We start from the raw sequence: 21,306 nt of genomic DNA on the forward strand, positions 1-21,306 counted from the left end.
CCATCAGCTGCCATAATTCCATATCCACAGAGTATTAGCCACAGCTTCTGGATTACTAGTTTGGTGATATTACCATTACACCACCTTAGATTCTCCCAATTTTGCTTACAATACAAAGATGGATAGAAAAGGAGAACACACATGGAATCTACAAAGGAATAAGGACAGGATTAATACAATGGCCTAGTGATATTATCGATAGACTATTAATCTAGAGATTCTGGGAGCCAGTTTCAAATCCTGCCATGGCAGCTGGTGGAATTTGAATCCAATAAATATTTGGAATTAGGAGTCTAATGATGACCATGTTGTGTAGTGATGACTGTTAATGATTGTCAGGGAAAAACCCATCTGTTTCATTAATGTCTTTTAGGGAAGAAAATTGCCATCCTTACCTGGTCTGGCCTACATGTGACTCCAGACGCACAGCAAAGTGGTTGACACTTCACTGTACTCTAGGTAATTAACAATGGGTAATAAATGCTGGCTTGGCCAGTGACACCCATAACCCACGAATGATTGAAGAAACATAAGTGGGAAGACATTGGCAGATGAAGTATAATATGAGAAAATATTAGGTTATCCACTTCAGTTGGAAGACTAGCAAAGTGGGATATTTAAATGGAAAGACACTGCCAAATGGTGCACAATAAAGGAGTCTAACGGGTTCTTGTACATGAATCATTAAAACATTAATATTCAGGTTAGAAAGTAGTTGGGAAGTAAAATGGAATTTTGGCCTTTATTGCTAGGTGAAAGGAGTATAAAAATTAGGAAGCCTTTTGTAGTAATTGGAACCATGCCCAGGTGGATTGGCCCAGGTTAACAACCCCAATCAGGGAGCCCTTGCTGGCAGATATAAACAAGAGATTCAGAAGGTCTCATCAGTCTAGGGATTGGCTTTGTGCTAGCTGCTCAGAGTCCACGTACTGTGCACATGTAAATAAAGTGTGACTTAGTGATGGGGTACTGGTCTCTGCAGTTATTTCAACTTTTTAACCTGTAAAGGGTATTGGTGAGACAATTGTATCTCCTTACTTAATTTCATTGAACCACAATTCAGGAAAAGTTCTCTCGATTTATTACTAAATGAAGAGGTTATCTTATGATGAAAGGTTGAGCAAGTCACGCCTATATTCATTGAAATTCGGAAGAATGAAAGATGATCTTATTGAAGCATATAAGATTCTGAGGGGAATTAACAGTTCAGATGCTGAGAGGACATTTCCCTAATAGGGGAATTTAGAACCAAGCTTAATAGTTTCATAATCATCTTTTCTTTAATAAAAGGATTTCTTCTTTCAAAGTGAGAAGTGTAGGCCAAATCATTGATCATATTCAAGGTTGAACGAGAGAAATATTTCATCCAACAGGGAGTCAAAGGTAATTGGGTGGGTGTGTGTGCTTGTGTGAAAAGATAGGATATTAGAGTTAGAGCCGCAATCAGATCTGTAAGGTCTTATTAAATGATAGAACAAGTTCCAAGGGTCACATTGTCTATTCATGCTCCTATTTCTTTAGTTCCTACTCGCATTCAAATAATGTGAGAAGGCATCTCATTGAACCTTGCATCACTTGGTTTGTGTGAACTTGGAACTCAGATCAGGGTCCATGTGAAATGTAATATCTCTTTTTCATCATTGCAAATTGAAACCACTTCACTTTGACAGGAAAATAGTAAGGAAGCTGAAACTTTATTTACATATTTACACCAGGTTTCTCTTGGAGAGGTTACTGATAAATCTGTTAGGATTATTTTGAGGTGGTAACAAGCAAGTTAGACAAAGGAAAGCCAGTGGATATGATCAATTTGGATTTCTAGAAGACTTTTGACAGTTGAGAAAGCTGCTAAATAAGATAAGAGCCAATAGTGTTTTGGACAAGTTACTGGCATGGATAGAGGACTGGCTAAGTGGCAGAAGGCAGAGAGTAAGGATAAGGGTTTTTTTCTCAGAATGGTAGTTGGTCACGAGTGGAGTTCCAAAGAGGTCCATCTTGGGACTACAACTATTCATGTTATATATAAATAAACTGAACAAAGGAACATTGTTGCTAAATTTACAGACAATACAATGTTAGGTGGAGGCATAGGTAGTGTTGAGGAAAAAGGGAGGCTACGCAAGGACTTGGACAGGATAGAGTGGGAAAAGTAGCAGTAGATGGAACACAATGTAGGAAAGTATGAGGTTATGCAATTTGGTAGGGACTATATGGTGTAGACCATTTTCTAAATGGAGAAAGGCTTTGGAAATCTGAAGTCTTAGTTCAGGAGTCTTTTAAGATTAACATGCAGGTTCAATTGTCAGTTACGAAGGCAAATGCAGTGTAAGCATTCATTTTACAAGGGCTAGAATGAACAGTAGAGATGTACTGCTGGGGCTGTATAAGGCTCTGGTCAGATTGCATTTGGAATATCGCGAGCAGTCTTGGGCTACATATCTAAGGAAGGATGTGCTGGAGTTGGAAGGGATCCAGAGGTTTACAAGAATGATCCTGTGGATGAAAGGCTTGTCCTATGAGGAACAGTTAAGCACTCTGGGTCTGCACTCGATGGGGTTTGGAAGATGAGGGTGGATATGATTGAAACTTACACAATAGTAGGAGACCTGGATACAGTGGAGGTGGAGAAAGATGTTTCCACTAGTAGAAAAGACTCGGACCTGAGGGCATAGCCTCAGAGTTTAGGGATGACCTTTGGAATTGAGATGAGGAAGAAATTCTTCAGCTGGACAATGGTTAATCTGAGGAATTTACTGCCACAGATACTGTGGAGGCCAAGTTACTTAATGCATTTAAGAAGAGCAGAGGTTCTTGATTGGTAAGGGAATCAAAGATTATGAGAAGGCAGAAGAATGGAGTTGAAAAACTTATTAGTCATGATTAAAGGGTAGAGCAGACTTGATGGGCGAAATGACCTAATTCTGCTCTTATGTGTTATGATCTAATGGTCTTAACACAGGAATAAGAACAGAAGAACATTGGACCAATCAGCCCGTTGAGGCTAATCTACCAGTTTGATCATTATTCACATGTAACTTGACAAGAGCAACACTGGCTTATTCTGCACATCTGCAACTCTGTGAACAATATCTTATATTTCTGATTCTGGTTTAACAAATTAAATTTTGTTGCTCATTAAGAGTGAAGTGGAATTTAAAATTGAGATGCTTTGTTATGGTTGGGTACTGTATTGGTGAGGTTACATGTGGACTACTGTGCACAGTTTTGGTCTCCTTCTTTAAGAAAATATGTATATACATCAGAGGTAGGTCAGCGAAGGTTCACATGACTGATACCTGGAATGGGGAAGCTCAGTTATGAGTAAGGGTTGACAATTTGGAAGTTTAGAAGAATGAAAGGTAGACATATTGAAACAGTATTTTGAGGGGATTTGACATAGTGGATGTAGAAAGAATATTTCCTTTATCAGGGAACCTAGAACGAGGGAACAGTTTATAAATAAGGGGTAAACCATCTAACGCAGTTGAACAGAATGCTTTTCTCTTGGAGGATTAAGAGTCTTTGAAACTTTCTTCCCCAGAGTGATGGAGGCAGCATCGTTGAATATTTTTAAGGTAGAGTTAGATAAATTCTTCTCAAGCAAGGGAATGAAAGATGATAGAGAAGATAGGAAAATTAAGGGGTCATGACGAGTGCAGCCATGATCTTATTAAGTGGTGCAACATGCTCAAAGGGACAAATCAATTTTGCATTTTTTTCAAGTTTATTAATTTTATACGAATATGTTCCTGTAACATATTACTAAATTATCAAAATTACCTACATCTGACTATTGTAAAATACCTGCATCTAATCTTCTCTGTATTATTCATATAAATGGAATGCAAACTGGTTTCTTGGAGCTTCTGTTCTAGAGTTAAACCTTCAGGTTGTGAAATTGTTCTTTCTTTTTATCTCTCTCCAATATACCAATATACTTTTGAAGGTAGGTTGACCAAAGTAAGACAATATTTTAAATGTGAATTTATTAATTCATTATACAGTCTTAACAGTCTAAATAATCCATTCCTTTGAGATCAAAGTACCTGAGTGATGTTATTGATAACAAAGTTGTATTTCCAATTCTATCTCAGTCTTCTACTCCATCACACGCATAGCTAGCATGAAAGTAATGAGTAATAAGCTGTTGGAGTGCTCTCTTGAAGAGCATACATTCTTCTTTTAATTTTATCCATTTAATAACTTGATGCCCGACACAAAATCAGCTTAGAATTTCATTCGTCACTTCAGGTTACTTGTAAAACAAACTTTGAAGCAAATAAGTAAACACATTTTCTTTGAGCTGTAAAGTTAAACTCAACAAATAGATTTCAAAACCTTCATCTCATTTCCTTCCACTAATTTTAACATTCATGTTAAGAGCTAAGGTCAAACATAGCAGCACATTGCAAACTGTCATTTTTATTTATAGATCCATTCAAATAATAACATGGCATTCTCAATTTTCTAAGATCCATTGTTCTAATCTAATCTGTCGAAAAGTAATTTTGAAGGTTTGGAATGTACTTATCCAAATCAGGATTGCATTTAATAAGTAATAAAAAACTCCATAGTAAATGCTGAAAATACTGGGAATGCATTTTTCTTCAAGGCTTAATCTATCAAAGTAAATATATTCATAAATAATCATCAGATTTTTAAAACATTTCTAAGTACCCTAGTATGTTTTATCTAAGTTTCAAAGGGAAAGGTTAAATCTGTATGCTGAAACCCCAAACGAACACATTAATTTACCTGAAGGATGTAGTATGGAATGTTAAACAACATGCTTTGTAAAATATATTGCATTCATCACAGCAAAGCAAAGTCTATAATTATAAGTCAGGTAGGCACATTTTTAACAGATATTTATGCATATTTAAACGATGATATACCATACAGTATAATGAATTGTTTTGTGATTCACCATATAAAATAACCTGAAATTCTGATTGTACATTTTGTGGAACAAATATTCATAATGATGTCAAGGTCACATTTAAACAAGTGGGCATTGAGAAGCCCCAGCAAAACTGGAGTCGGTGGGAATTGAGGGGAAAGGACTCCATTGGTTGGAACCATATCTCGCGCAAAGGAAGATGCTTGTGGTTGTTGATCAGTCATCTCCATTCTAGGACACTCCTGCAGGTGTTTGTCAGGGCTGTGCCCTAGGCTCAACCATCTATAGCTGCTTCAACAATGACCATCTTTCCATCATAGGCTCAGAAACATGAACGTTCACTGATGATTGCATAATATTCAGCACCAGTCATGATAACGAAGCAGTCCATGTGCAAATGTAGCAGAACCTGAACAACTACCATTCATGCCACACAAGTGCCTGGCAGTGCCCAACAAGAGAATCTAACCATTGCCCATTGACATTTAATTGCATTACCGTCACTGAACTCCCAGTATTAACATCCTGGTAGATGCCATTAATGAGAAACTGAACTGGATCAGCCATATAAGTAGAGTGGATGCAAGAGCAGATGAGAGGTTAGGAATCCTGCAGCGAGTAACTCATCTCCTGACTACCCAAAGCCTGTCCACCATCTGTATGACACAAGTCAGGAGTGTGTTGAAATACTCCCCATTTGTCCGGATGAGTGTTGTTCCAACAACATTCCAGAAGCTTCACACCATCCAGGACAAAGCAGCCAGCTTTATTGGCACTATGTCCACCTCTTCCACCACCAACACTCAGCAGGAGCAGTATATACCATCTACAAGATGCACTGTAGAACTTCACTAAGGCTGCTTAGACAGCACCTTCCAAACTACTACCAAGGACAAGAACAATACAGCACGGAAACAGGTTTCTCAGCCCACCAAGACTGCATGACACATGATGCCTTTCTAAAGACATTTTGCCTCCAAGTGGTCCATATCCCTCTAATCCCTGCCTATTCATATATCTATCAAAATGTCTCTTAAACATTGTTATTGTATCCGCTGCCACCACCTCTTCTGGCAACACATTCCAGGCACTTAACACTCTCTGTGTAAAAACAACTTGCCTTTCACATCACCTTTAAACCTTACTTTAAATCTATGCCCTCCAGTAATTGACATTTCAACCCTGGGAAAAAGACTCCAGCTATCCATACCTTTCATAATTTTGTAAACTTCTACCAGGTCATCCCCTACTCTTTGACATTCAAATGAAAACAAACTATGTTGGTTCAATCTCTCCTCCAAACCAGGCAATATCCTGGTAAACCATTTCTGTACCCTTTCCAAAGCTTCCACATCCTTCTGGTAGTGTGACGACTAGAACTATGCACAGTATTCCAAACTAACTAAAGTTCTCTACAGCTGCACCATGACTTGCCAATTTTTCTACTCTATGCACCTACTGATGAAGTCTAATATTCCATATTCCTTCTTGACCATCTTAACTTATTGTTTTGCCACTTTCAGGGACCTATGGATCTGTGCATCTTGATCCCTCTGCATGCTGATGCTACTCAGGGTTCTGTCATTTAGTGTATACATCCTTCTTGGGGAAATACATCACCTCACATTTGTCCACATTAAAATACATTTGCCACTTCTTTGCCCAAATTTCCAGCCTAACTATATCCTGTTGTATCCTCTGGCAATATTCCTTCTTTTCACAGCTTCTCCAATCGCTGTGTCATCTGCAAATTGCTAATCATGCCAACTACATTCTCCTCCAAATCGTTGATATATATTACAAACAGCAAGGGTCCCAGCACTGATCCCTGCCGAACACCACTCATCACAGATCTCCAGTCAGGAAAACACTCTTCTACCACTAGTCTGTTTTCTATAACAAAGCCAGTTCTGTATCCATCTTACCAGCTTGCTGCGGATCCCATGTGACTTCAGTTTTTATATCAGCCTGCCATCAGGTACCTTGTCAAATGCCGTATTAAAGTCTGTGTCAATAACATCCACTGCCCTTCCCTAGTCAATTATTTTCGTCACTTTCTCAAAATCCTTAGATCCATGACTTTACCTGCTCAAAGCCATGCTACCGATTGCTAATTCCATTCTTTTCCAAATGTGAGTAAATTCTACCTCCAAGAATCTTCTCCAATAATTTCCCTACCACTGATGTAAGGTTCACCAACCTGTAATTTCCCAGGTGATCCTTATTGTCCTTCTTAAACAAAGGAACAGCATTGACTATTCTGTAGTCATCTGGGACCTTTCCTGTGATTAAAGAGGATACAAGGATTTCATACAAGGCCCCAGCAATCCTTACCTGCCTCCCTCAACATTCTGCAATAGATCCTAACAACTCCTGGGGACTTGTCTATCTTAATCCTTTTCAAAATACCCAACACCTCTTTTAATTTTATAATGACATACCCTAGAATATCAACATACCCTTCCCGAAAGTCACCATCCACCATGTCCTTCTGTTTTGTGAATATTGCTGCAGAGTATTTGTTAAGGACCTCACCAAAGTCTGCTGGCTGCACGAATAAATTCCCTCCTTTATCCTTGAGATTATCAATTCTTTCCCTAGCTACCTTCTAGCTCCTGATATACATATAAACCACCTTGGGATTTTTCTTAATCCTGCTTGCCAAAGACATTTCATGGCCCATTTTAGCCCTCTTAATTCCTTGTTTGAGTTCTTTCCGGCTACCATTGTATTTTTGAGGGCTCTGTCTGTTTTCAGTTTCCTAAACTTTATGTATGCCATTTTTTGACTTAGTTCTCAATTTCTCTTGTCATCCAAGTTTCCTGAATCTTGCCATCCTAATCTTTCATTTTCACAGGAACATGCTGATTCAGAACATTATCAACTAGCCTTTAAAAGATTCCCAGATGCAGATTTACCCTCAAACAGTGTCGCCGATCTACATTCCCCAGTCCCGGCCTAAAATTGTCTTAGTTAGCCTTCCCTCAATTTAGTACTTTCACCTGATAATCACTCTTATTTTTATCCATAACAAAGCTTACGAGAATTATGGTCACTGTTCCCAAAAAAATACTCCCCCACTGATACTTTGATCACCTAGCTGGGCTAATTCTCCAATATCAGGTCTAGTGTGGCCCCTTACTTTGTTAGATAATTTACATTTTTTTTTAAAACTGTCCTGGACACACGTAACAATTTTCCCCAGTCCATTCAAGTCCCTGGTACCAAGCCAGTCCCAGTCAATGTCAGGGAAGTTAAAATCACCCACCACAACCTGATGGTTTTACTCTTTTCCGTAATCTGTACAAATCTCTGCTCCTCTGTTGGTTGTTGGGAGGCGTATAGTATAATTCCATCAAAATGATTGCCCCTTTCCTATTCTTGAGCTGTACACATATGGCCTTGCTGGATAAGCCCTCTCCACCCCTCCCTCATAAAGCTGTGCTGTTTTCCCTAATCAGTAACATAATTCCCCCACCTCTTTTACATCCCTCTCTATCTCATCTTGAACATCTACATACCAGAGTGTTAAGCTGCCTGTCTTGTGCCTTTGACAAACAGGTCTCTGCAATAGTTATGTTACATGAATTGATTCAAGTTCTAAGCTCATCTGCCTAACCTGTTACACTACGCTCATTAAAACAAATACATCTCAGACTGCCATTCCTGCTATTATCTCTCCCTGTCTGTTCTTCCTTATAGTCTTACTGACCTTAGTTACTTTACTTGCTGACTTATTCCTCTGGTTCCTGCATCTCCTGCAGCCCTACCAGAATAGTTGCAATCCTCCTGTGTGACAATAGCAAACCTCCTGTGCTTGCTTGGTGACATCCTTGACCCTGGCACCAGGGAGACAACACATCATCCTGAATACTTGCCTGCAGCCACAGAAACATCTATATTGGTGTCGCTCCAGTTTAGGTGCAACCTTCCTCCTTGTACAGGTGCTATCTGCCCCAGAAGATATCCCAATGATTCACATACCTGAAGCCCTTCCTCCTACACCAGCTCTCTGGCCATGTATTTAGCTATACTATCTTCTTCTTCCTATCCTCACTAACGTGACACAGGATGTAATCCCGAGATTACAACCCGACAGGGTCTTCTTTTCAAAATTACCTAATTGCCTGAAGGCCCTTTGCAGGACCTCATTTCCCTTTGTGCCTGTGTTGTTAGTACAAATATGGATGACAATCTCTGGATGCTTACCCTGCCCCTTCAGAATATCCTGTGCTTGCTTGGTGACATCCTTGACCCTGGCACCAGGGAGACAACACATCATCCTGAATACTTGCCTGCAGCCACAGAAACATCTATATCCCTGACTATAGAGTCCTCTATCACTACTTCTCACCTGCATGTTGCCCTCTGCGCTGTACAACACTGACAGTTGTGATGCCACAGATCTGGCTTTTGCTGCTACTTTCCCTTAACTGTACGCCTGTTTGGGAGGGGGACGCTGCAGGGGATTCCTGCACTGCCTGCCCACATTTACTGGTCTTCCTGGTGGTCCCCCAACTCATCTCTAAGTAGCCCCGATTGGTGGTGTGACCTGCTCACCAAATGCCCTGTCCACAACATTCTCCATAGCAAGTTCATCCGCAGCTCCAGGCGCTCCATGCAGCAGCTGGATATGCTTCCTGCATACATAGACACCACAGACACTGGAAGTGTCCCTGATTTCCCACATATTGCAAGAGAAGCATTCCATGGAGCTAAGTTCTCCGGCTATTTTGAACCTTATCAACAAAATCAACCTCATCAATTACAGACATTAATCCAGGAACTGATTACACATTTTTACCCACTAATCACCAAAGTCAGGTCTCTCATTCCCACTCTTTATTCCTGGCAAACTACAGGAAATTAAGTACTTTACCTTTCTCCAGACACTACTCAGTCTGCAAACCTCATTCCCAAGCAGCCTAGCTCTCTCATTTTGAGTGATGACATCATCTCCATAGTTCTATCCTTGGGTTCAGCTCCATGTTTGCTCTGACCATGCTGTTCAGGTATTTCTCCTGTTGGCACTATTTATCCCCAGATCCGCTCTCCTTTGCTTTGTTGCTGCTGCTGTTAAAACTCAGACTGAACTTAGTCCAGGCCACACTCCTCAGGTATTTATCCTGATGCCATCGATGCTGTTCATTCTCCTTCCCTTTTTCTGAAGTCATCTTTCAGACTTGGTTTCAGGGTTTATTGCCAGATGTAGCCTGTTACTTGTCGGATTCATGTTTATCAATTAAAGCACTGAGGACACATTTTCATTCTACTTACGAGGCTGCAGAAACATGGAAAAACCATTGCCTGCAAGTTTCCATCCAAACCACTTACCATCCTGACTTGGAAATATGTTGCCTTTCCTTCAGTGTTGCTTGGTGAATTTCCTCTTTAAAGGCATTGTGGGATCCCCACAGCATATGGACGACAGCAGTAACACCTTCTCAAGGGCAATTAGGGATGATTAAGAAATGCTGACCCAATTAGAAATGTCATGTCCCATTGAATGATTTAAAAAGATTGACTTTCTTATATCCACATTGGCATAATGTCACCACTTTATATTTTGTGAGATCTTGCATCACAAAAAAGTTACTTTAAGTAGAATTGAGATGTTGAACTATCCAAAAAGGCAGTCAGCATAATCACCTCTGAATATAACTGTAGTAAACTCTTTTTCTATTCAGCAACCTAGGTCAGAGTTTTAAACTGCACAGGTGTAGAGAAAGATCAATGCAAGATATGCACATCATGTTCGAAATGTTAGGTATGGGGAAAAAGGAAGCAATTTAATGGGTTTCAGGGTTCATTGCGAGATGTTACTTTTTGGGTTCATGTTTGTCAATTAAAACACTGCTGAGGACACATTTTAATCCACTTTCAAGCAGCGAAACAAAATTCCTCAATTAAAAACTGAAAGAACTGTGGATGCTGTAAATCAGAAACAAAAACTGAAATTGCTGGAAAAGCTCAGCAGGTCAGGCAGCACCTGTGGAGAGAAATCAGATTTAACATTTCAGGTTGAGTGACCTTCCTCAGAAAGTTTCGGGTCACTCGCTCAACCAGAAACGCTAACTCTGATTTCTTTCCATAGATGCTGCCAGACCTGCTGAGCTTTTTCAGCAATTCTGTTTTTGTTTCTGATTTACAGCATTCAGTTATTTTGGTTTTTATATAGTAGTTAACTCACTGTCACAACTCTTCCAGGCATGCACACCTTGAAGTTCTACTCCACTCTCAAGCAAAAATCCTTACTTTAATTCTTTTGATATAGAAACATAGAAACTGGGAGCAGAAATGGGCCATTTGGCCCTTTGAGCCTGCTCTGCCATCCAAATTATATGGTTGATCCTCAATTTCAATGCCATATTCTCTTTAAAATCTGAAACAAAAACTTATCTCTTGGCAGGTTTTATGAGCATTTATTGTCCAGTCATAGTCCACTTGAGAAGGTAGTGAAAAACATCCTTTTATATTCCAACTCTTCAGGTACTGAAAGTACTCTGACAGTGCCATGAGTAGTAATTTCAAGGAGTTTGTCCCAGCAATGTGCCGTTGATCTATGCTGTTAACCCCATTAGCAAATCCATAATTACAACGAAGGTCAGTTGATTCTAATATCTTTATGGGAACAGAAACCAATATTGACTATCTTGGATGCCCAGTATATAAGGGTAGGAAAATCATGTAGGTGGGCCACCATCCTAAATCTCTGAATACAATGAACAATGTTTATAAGATGAGTGATGTATTGAAAAGAAGCACCAGTCACAAAACTTTGAGAACATCGTGCAAGTCTGGAGATTTCCAGGTGGAGAGGACTCATTAGTGCCCCTCATGGACCTCTAGATCTGCATCTTTCCAGCATCCTGCTCACTATGCATAAAGTTAATAATTGAACTTTATTAGTTAATGCCATCCTGGCCACCTTGCTTATGTAAACATTATACTTTCACCTGCTCCAAGTAAAACTGTAGGTGTTCCTTAGGAAGGAGATCCCACACTTCCAGGACACATTCAGTTTCCCCACCCCCAAACTGTGCTCCTTCATTCAATTTAGAATTAGATCAAATCATTTTTTAAATTCTAGAGAAAATAGGGACTGGCAATGACAAAGACATTGGTTGGACATTTATATTTGAATTAGTTGTTTCTCTGAAGGTTTGACTGTGACAATCACATAGTCAAATAATTCAGTTGTGTACACAAGCTCAGTGGTTAGCACTGCTGCGTCACAGCTCCAAAGATCAGTGTTCGATTCCAGCCTCAGGTGACTGCCTCTGTGGAGTTTGCATATCCTCCCGTGTCCATGCAGGTTTCCGTCGGGTTCTCTGGTTTCCTCCCAAAGTCCAAAGATGTGCAGGTTAGGTGGATTGGTCAAGCTAAATTGATCATAGTGTGCAGGCTAGGTGGGTTAGCCGTGCGGAATGTTGGAAATACAGAGTAGGGAATGGATCTGGGTGGGATGCTCTTAAAAGGTCAGTGTGGGCTCGATAGGCCGAATGACCTGCTTTCACGCTGTAAGGATTCCATGAAACCAACCATTCTATGAATCTTGCTGAATCTATGGAAAGCAATAGTTTGCATTTAAATTGTACCTTTAAGGTGTGCCATAAAGCAGAAATGGACAAAGCTAAATGAGAATTTAGGACAGATGAACAAAGATGAAATTAACAAATTTAACCTATAACTTGAAAGAGTTGGGAAAGTGGAGATGTTTGGTAAGAGTATTCCAGAGTTTAGAACCTCAGTGGCTGAAGACATGGCTGTCAATGTTGGGCCAAGTAATCTAATTCAAGGAATATTAAATTCCAGATTATTTTTTTAGAGACAACTAAAATAGTGAAAATGGAAATAAAAAAGAATACTCGGCCAGGGATTTCTGTAATTTTAATTGGTAAATATAACTCCATAGTGTCGGAGGAAAAGAAACCTTTAAAGCATTTCTGTTCTTAGTGTATCCAGTAGCCTATGCTAAAATTGATCCTGTACAGTTTGAATGCTTGACCCTTGAGTAAAGGAGAGAGGGTGGTCATGAAGGGTTTTTTTGGACTGGAAGCCTGTGACCAGTGGTGTCTCGCAAGGATTGGTGATGGGTCATTTGCTCTTGACATTTTTATGATTGATTTGTATTTATGAATATAGGAGGAATGGTTAGTAAGTTTGCAGATTACACCAAAGTTGGTGGTGTAGTGGACAGCTAAGATGATTATCTCAGACTATACTGGGACCTGAATCAAATGGGCCAAGGAGTATCAGATGGAGTTTAATTTAGATAAATGGGTGCTGCTTTTTAGTAGGGCAAATCAGGCAGAACTTATACACTTAATGGTAAGGTCCTGGGGAGTATTAGATAAACTGCTGTGCTTTTCCAGCACCACTAATCCAGAATCTGGGGAGTATTGCCAAACAAAGAGACGTTTGAAGTCCAGGTTCATAAAAGTGGTGTCGCAGATAGACAAGGAAGTGAAGACGGCGTTTTGTACACTTGCCTTTATTGGTCAGTGCAGAGTATAGGAATTGGGAGGTCATGTTGCGGCTGTACAGGACTCTGGTTAGGCTGCTCTTGGAATACTGTGTTCAATTCTAGTCTCCCTGCTATAGGGAAGATGTTGTGAAACTTGAAATGTTTAAGAAGAAAAGTACAAGGATGTTGCCAGGGTGAAGGGTGGAGCTATAGGGAGAGGCTGAATAGAATGGGGCTATTTTCAATTAGATAAAATGCACTACAGTATGGAAGCAGGCCCTTCGGCCCAACAAGTCCACATCAACCCTGAAGGATCAGACGCTGAGGGGTGACCTAACATAAGTTTATAAAATCATGAAGGACATGGATAGGGTGAATAGTCAAGGTTTTTTCCCCACGATAGAGGAGTCTAACATTAAATGGCATAGGTTTAAGGTGAGAGGGGAAAGATTTAAAAGACACCTGGGGGGCAACTTTTTACACACTGGGTAGTGCATGTATGGAATGAGCTGCCAAAGGTGGTGGTGAAGGCTAGTACAACTACAACATTTAAAAGGCATCTGGATGGATATATGAACAGGAAGGGCTCAAAAAGGTATGGTCCAAATGCTGGCAAATGGGGCTAGATTAATGTAGAATATCTATTCAGCATGGACGAGTTGGACCAAATAGTCTGTTTCCATGCTGTACGTTTCTATTACTGTTGATCTGTAAATAGCTTACCAGAGCTCACTGCCAATGTTTATGTGACAATAATGCCAATTCAACTCAACTAAATTAATTCAATTCACACCTAACAGTTACCATGCCTATAGAATATCATCACTACATTGGGAATGGGATCTTAAAATGCAAGAAGTATTTAAAAAAAAGAAACTTTCAGTAATTTTAAACTACTATAAACCATGGAAATGTTTAAAAGATTTAAAAATACTCACAAACAGTATTTGTTGTGTTATTGCTATTTTAATTAAATACAACTAGTTTAAACGAAGACAGTTACATTTTAGATTTGGGTGCAGAAACAACGATCTTCACCGGTGTACCAACATTTTTTTTGTCTTTGGTTGATAAAGTAGGTCTAAAGCGTTACAGACGAACACAGTTTTAAGAAGCTATTAACTAACTTGTAACGCTTAGCAGCCAAGCGCTGGCAAAAAACTACCAACTGACAGGAACGTGCAAGACTTAAGTTGTTTTGAGGTTGAGGCGTTCTGTTTTTTTCTCAACTTTCAAAAGCACGTAAATATTCCGAACGTTGCGGAGATATCTGGGGGCAAACAAGTTAATGGGGAAACCCTACTGTAATATATCTATCACTTGATGAGGTGGAGCTAATGAAGATATTGTTTGGGTTGAAGAGGCAATATCGTCAGAGAGCAATGCAGAGTTGGGACGGGGAGGGAAGTTTTCATCCTGCAGGGAGTTGGTGAGTTTTTAAAAACTTTATTTTTTCAAAAAAAGCTTCCACATGATTTCATCTCGCTTCAGGTTTGTATTTGTGTTTTGGGAGAGCGGTGGGAATGGGGCTCGGTTATACATTTTTTTCACTGATGAGTGGCTCCTAACAAAAGTGTCTGCGGCTGTTTTTTTTTTGCAGATCTCACCCCCCACCGCCAAACCCCACTGTTAAGTGTGAAGCCGGGCGATGGGTTCCCCGGAGGGTGCCGAACTCTCGGTGTGGGTATGCCAGGAGGAGAAGGTGGTGTGCGGCCTGACCAAGAGGACCAGCTGCGCCCAGGTGGTGAGAGCGTTGCTGCGGGATCACCTCGCCCACGCCGGGGACACCAGGCTGCTGCACGCCCCGCCCAGGGATTACTGCCTGGCCGAGAAGTGGAGGGGCTTCGAGAGGCTGCTGCCGCCCGCCACCAAGCTGCTCAGGCTCTGGCTGGCCTGGGGCCCGGAGCGGCGCAACGTGCGCTTCGTCCTGGTCAAGTGGGACGCCCGGCTGCCGCTGCCGGGCCTCCGCAGCGCCGAGGCCAAGGTGGTGCCCAGCAGCAACGGCGGCGGCGGGGGTCAGCCGGCAGAGAGACGCCCGGCCGCCCGCTCCGTGCGGGACCTGCCGCGGGACAAGCAGAGGAGGATGGTGAGGAAGGCCTTCAGGAAGCTGGCCAAGATGAAGAGGCTGAGGCAGGGCCGGGAGCGCATGGAGACCCTGGCGCACCTGATCGTCTCGCAGGACCACACCATCCGCCAGCAGCTGAGCCGGCTGCGGGAGCTGGACGGCGACATCGAGCGGTTCGAGGGCCGCCTGCACTCGGAGCGGGTGCAGAGCGACGGCCAGAACTACGTGCAGGAGACCTACCTGGTGGAGGGCGGGCAGCTCCAGGAGTACATCGAGAGGAGCGAGGCGGTTGGCCAGCTCGAGGAGGAGCTCGAGCGACGTCGCGACACCCTCCAGAGGTTGAGCGAGGAGCTCGAGCTCGAGCAGCTGTGGCACGCCGACAGCGGCCCCGAGCGGCCGGAGGAGGAGGAGGGCGGCGGCGACGACGACGACGACCTCAGGCTGCAGGGCGAGTTGGAGAGGAGCGCGTGGCGCGCGCAGCAGCTCGGTCGGAGTCTCGCGGACGTGCAGCAGAGCCTGCAGCAGCAAGAAGCTGAGCTGCGCGAGAAGGCGGAGGAATACGAGCGCCTCGCCCGGCAGCTGGAGCGCCTGAGCCTCGACGAGGAGGCGGCGGCGGTTGTGGCGGAGGACAGCGGCGGTGAAGCGCCCGGGCTGTGCCAGGGCTCGGCCGAGGGACTCGTCAAATGTCCGCCTGAGAGCGGCTTCGCCTCTTCGGAGGTGAACGACACCGACTCGGACACGGGGATCAGCTCCACCCACAGCCAGGACTCCGAACCGCCCTGTGTCGGAGTGTTTCCCACCCCGCAAAACTATCTCTGAATTGTCCTATGGTTAGATTCTGTTACCTCATGAATGCATCAGGAGGGACAGTAATACTCCTGGGACACGACGCGTGAAAGCTCCTGCATATCTTTTAGATATTAGGTGCGTCTTTTCAGAAGAAATGCCGAGAGTATGTGACTTAAAACTAAACGCAGTCCAGAAATTTGTACCGTTCTGTCTTGATGGGATGAGAGACTTGTCCAACTGCAAACCGTTAATAGTATTCTGAAACCATCATTGCTGGGAAAGTATTCTGAAACCCTATTGTTAACTTGGTATAGTTAATAAAGTACAAGCTTTCTGGTTCCACACCGCTGTCCCCAGAGATTAGACAAGATTCCTAAACACTGGACAATTCCTGAACAAATTCTTCCCACACTTTTACGTTCAAAACAAACACAGAAATCCACTGCTAGTAAAAGTTTCACATGTAAAGAACACAACTCATTCTGTTATCAAAGTAATTAGCCAACACCATTGCAGAGTTAGTGCATAAAACCCCCTGCAGTTATCCCCATTCAGATCGTCTGACATACAACAGACTGAGAAGATTGCTCTCTGAACGCACTTTTTCTTAATTGTGTAAGATGTCGCAAATGCAAATCAGGGAATCTCTGATCGTTTAGGATGATAATAGTTTGAAGATTAATCTACAACCAGTACATCGTTCCTAACTGCACAGTTTCTTCTGACACACTTTATCTTGGGCAAACACATTCAGAGGATAATGTAAGTTCACTAATACAGTACAAAATACTTTACAATATATCAGCTAACTAATATTGCAGCCCTTTTCTGATATTAGTCAGAATAAACTAAACGATTTATATTAACATGCTGACTTATTTTTGGTTAGGCACCAAAAATGAACAATAAGTTGCTAAGACTCATTTTGTTGAACAATTTAACAAATTGGCATTTATTAAAGTGGAACAAGGTAATAGTTTTGCACTACATGTATGGACTGCAAGATGTGTTGACAGGATTTTCCAGAACAAAATAAAAATGAACAATGGATTTTTGTACAAACATGGATTTTATGTCCACATCAGAAAGTGAAATAGTGTGTAGAACATGTAATAACACACCAATAATAATTTTATTGGTTTAAATGGGGCTATTTTCCATTTTTATAGTATTAATATCCAAAGTAAAACTGCTGCATCTTTACCACCTGAGCACAAAGGACCAATTGAGCTGAGAGCAGAAAGCAAAAGTCAGCAAAACTGCATGCTAGTAAGAAACTAGGACAGCTTTCCTCCAGTTGGAATCAGTTTACCTCAAATCCTTTCTTCCTGTAAATATCATGCAATTGTGTCAACCAGACGTTCCTTTGCTCATACCACCCACGTGATGTTTAATAGGCTATTGAAGATGAAACAAGAGATTTCTGTCTTAATTGATTTCAGAAGTAATTTTTAAATATGTCCCAATTGTGACTATATCCATTGTATGCTATTATGGTCTTAGGTATGTAGCAATTTGTAGGCTCAAGTAGTTTCATTCCTTACGAATACCTATCTTCACAGTACCTTTTCCTGGATGAGCTGCAACCAACATTAAAGAGTCCCACCAGTCTTTCAAGAATGCAGAGGAGCAGCCACACAATGAACTCAAGTACTCTGCTGGACATCTAACCAGTTTTCAGTGTTTTCGGGCTCCAGTCAGCAAGGTTGTCTGAGGTGGAGTATAAACCCAAGACTGTGACTGATAGACAACAACACTGCCACTGCAGCAGTGAATCTGGATGATAGTGTTGCAAGTGAAGTCAGCATTTTATTTGGAGATCATGTTCTAGTCTCCACTGGCCAGGGTTGAATTGAATAGCAGTCAAATCTTTCAGTTTTACTTTGGAACCATGCTTCTATTAGTCAAAGACTGAATTCTCCAAACTGTGAGTAATTATTCAGATTTTCTATGTATACTGATATAAAAGTGATCATATGTTTTAGATGTCAGCATTGCTGTTAAAAACCAGCGTTTATTTCCCATCCTTAATTGCCTATGAACGAAAGTGGTAGTGAGCCACTTTCTTGACAATGACTTACCAGGTCATTTTAAAGGACAATGAAGAACCAAGCATCCTGCAGTGGTATTGGGTCACATGTAGACCATACCAAGAATGGAGAGTAGATTTCCTAAAATACATTAATGAGTCATGGGTTGCTATGCTAATCCAATCATTTTCAGGTGCTATCTTATCCTAAGTTTATTTAATTGCGTTTAAATCCCCAGCTGTATATTTGGCTGCAAGAACTTAGCCTGACAGTTTGTTTGAAGTTGATCAATCTTCTGATATGTTTAACGATACTAGTTCCCTGGCACTTAAGAGTTCAGTCGAAAGATTGATGGCTCAACATGCTAAGTTAGGTATTTAATGTCCTTCAGTGCATGTGTAAGGGTGTGTTTTGTAGAATTAGCTTAAAATGTAGGTAACAACACAAATTAAGCAAATGAAATTTGTTTCATTTGCCTTACTACTTGCAATCTACAGCCTCTGAAAGTTGAAGTTCAGTATCATATAATGGTTAAAAACAAAATATTAGGGATGCTGGAAGTCTGAAATAAAAACAGAGAATGCCAAAGGCACTTCGCAGACATGGCATCAAATGGAGAGAGAAATGGTGCACATTTTGAGTCCAAAGACTCCTCTTCCATTCCAGAGGAGAATCTTTGAACTCAAAATGTTGGCTCTGTTTCTCTCTCCACAGATGCTGCCAGACTACTGAGTTTCTTGATCATTTTGTATTTACTTCACATGAAGATTACTTGCATTATACTTATGCTTTCAGTGTTGCACTGTTTGGCCTTCACTTACATGTCTCAATTTAACAAAAAAACTACACCAGCAACCTTTGTGACTGATATTACTGCACTAAAAGTCACCTTATTATTAATTGTCAAAAATATAGAGCTCACATTATGAATGAGATCAACACACGTCTCCTTTGTCAACGGCTGATTGACATTTATCTTGACAACCTAATTTCACCAACTATTTTCAGTAAACAGCATGTTGTAAGTGTGGTGTTAGAAAATGCAAGGAGAGCATAAACTAGCAAATTACAGTAAATGTGATTTTAAAGATGTTGCCAGTTTTCATAACTGCATTAACTGAATTGTTAAGTTACTCCCCATCTATATTGTACAATAGGAAGAATGCATTGTTTATTTTTCATTGGCCTCCTGGTTTACTTCCAAGTAATTGTGCATGAGATGTGCCAATAATTGAATCAGTGGTGATGCAACAGTCAAGTCTATAGAGTGTTTCCACATTGGACATGATAAATCATATATTCAACAATACACTTGAGTTCTTTTTTTATGATCTCTTTCTACTCGAGATGAAATTTTGTCATACTTAATAATTGTGGTTTATGAAAATTTTCAGCGCAACAATTAACATAGATGGCCAGTGTGTTCTGGTATGTCTCAACTTATTTGGTCTTGATTGTCAATAAATCATTTTCAAGAATAACATGGCAAAAATCCAACGTGACAACATAAGGTTTAAATAAGCTTCATATGCAGTGGACTTCAAAGAGATGGAATGTGCATTGTACGTGTCAAATAGGTTTTTCAGTAATGTCATAAAGAACAAACTATAGCAAATTCCAGAATGTCTATTGTACTAGCTTGTTACTAGTGCTTGTTCTTCCAGTTGACATGAAACTTGCACTTCAAATGCATATTTGAATTTTGAATTTTTCTGTAATGTACAGCTGGGTAAGCCTGAATTTTGATCAAATTATTGTGCATTAAACTTAAAATGATAATTGTCTTTTTTCAAAATCAAAAGTTTATTACCCTAACCCTAAAGTTTCTTTAACAAATTTCTGGTTCATCTTAACAACTTCCTGCACTTAATATATTTGCTCATTGACATGTTGCAGAAAAGGTAATAGGAAATTCATCACCTTGCTTCACATTCTGTGCCAACAGAGTAAGATAACAGATAATAAAATGGAAAGGTCATTAATGATGTTAATAATATATTTTTTGAAAGCTTCCTTAGAGTGTTTTCATGTTCCACCCTGTGAAGAAATCAATTTGTAATTAGTATGACTTTGTTTTAAAAGTTAATCAAACTTTTTGTATTCTGTCATTTCATGGAAATGTTACTTCCTTTTATACTTTTGTGATCAGTTTATTGAGATTTTCTTTGTACACTTCTTGTGTAATTATCGTGTTGACTAAACAAAAATAAATGCGTTCAAACAGATAAAGCATGATTATCAACTGTCTTTTCAATAATGTACAATTTAATGGTTCTATTATAATCTTTCATTGATTTATACCTTTATTAGAAAGATGATTGTTCACATCCATTTGTTCTAAACTGTGAAATGGCAGCTGAGTAAATCATCGCTTATTGAAAGATTCATTTTGTTATCCTGCTACTAAAGAACAAAGCATAGTACAAGATAGGAACAGGCTCTTTGGCCCACAAAGCCTATGCCAACTCATGACATCTTTCTAAATTGCGTTTCACAGAAATTCTGCATAACAAGAAAATGAAATAACCAGGAAATATACTTGAGAAGAAAACAAATTGCTGATTGAACTTTATTCCTTTTGCAACATTATTGTTCACAACTAAATGTCTAAAATTAAAAATTTAATAATATGGTCATCTACTTACTGTTTGTTGAGTCATACGTACAAACTGGCTGCCATATTTTGTGCATTAGCACAATGACTTATTGTAGGCAAAATCAATCACAAAACCATTAATTCAAAGCATATTTTTGAATTGATTGGAATTAAAAAGTGCTTCATTGTTTTATTTAAACAATTTCTAACCTTGTTTATATTTTTAAAATAAACAAAACACTTATTGTCCCCACATTTTTTAAAGCACATTGATTTCAATAATGCAATATCAAGAATTATGTGGAAACCATGACTCTGTCATCGCAAAATATGATTTATTTGGGATTTGTGAAATGATTGATTTTTAGTCACATAGAAACTTAATAAAGGACTTCATAGCACAGCAATTTCAAAATGTGGGTGTTTTTATAGTTGTGCATGTAATAACTAGAAGCAAAA

General features: G+C 40.2%; 1 protein-coding gene and 1 long non-coding RNA gene across 10 annotated transcripts in view; one reads left to right on the forward strand and one right to left on the reverse strand.

Annotated features, from left to right (window-relative positions):
• Positions 1-15,800, reverse strand: part of LOC122559749 (uncharacterized) — a 41,698-nt gene extending 25,898 nt beyond the window's left edge. The window contains exon 1 of the long non-coding RNA XR_015760399.1: positions 15,673-15,800. This is a non-coding gene — a long non-coding RNA (uncharacterized LOC122559749). The remainder of the gene's footprint in view (positions 1-15,672) is intronic.
• Positions 1-20,500, forward strand: part of rassf9 (Ras association domain family member 9) — a 54,560-nt gene extending 34,060 nt beyond the window's left edge. For 5 of the 9 annotated variants that reach the window (XM_043709695.2, XM_087997140.1, XM_043709696.2 and 2 more), the window contains one exon: positions 14,968-20,500. In XM_043709695.2, the coding sequence (XP_043565630.2) occupies positions 15,016-16,251 (1,236 nt within the window). In that variant the 5' untranslated portion in view covers positions 14,968-15,015 and the 3' untranslated portion in view covers positions 16,252-20,500. Of the gene's footprint in view, positions 1-373; positions 460-13,759; positions 14,797-14,967 lie in introns of those variants that run through there. The other 4 variants (XR_015760397.1, XR_015760396.1, XM_087997142.1 and 1 more) reach the window with 4 other exon arrangements.
• The last annotated feature ends 806 nt before the right edge of the window (positions 20,501-21,306 follow it).

The sequence above is a fragment of the Chiloscyllium plagiosum genome, unplaced genomic scaffold (assembly GCF_037043375.1).
Source record: "Chiloscyllium plagiosum isolate Xiang-an unplaced genomic scaffold, Cpla_swu_hap1 HiC_scaffold_19, whole genome shotgun sequence".
Taxonomy (NCBI): domain Eukaryota; kingdom Metazoa; phylum Chordata; class Chondrichthyes; order Orectolobiformes; family Hemiscylliidae; genus Chiloscyllium; species Chiloscyllium plagiosum.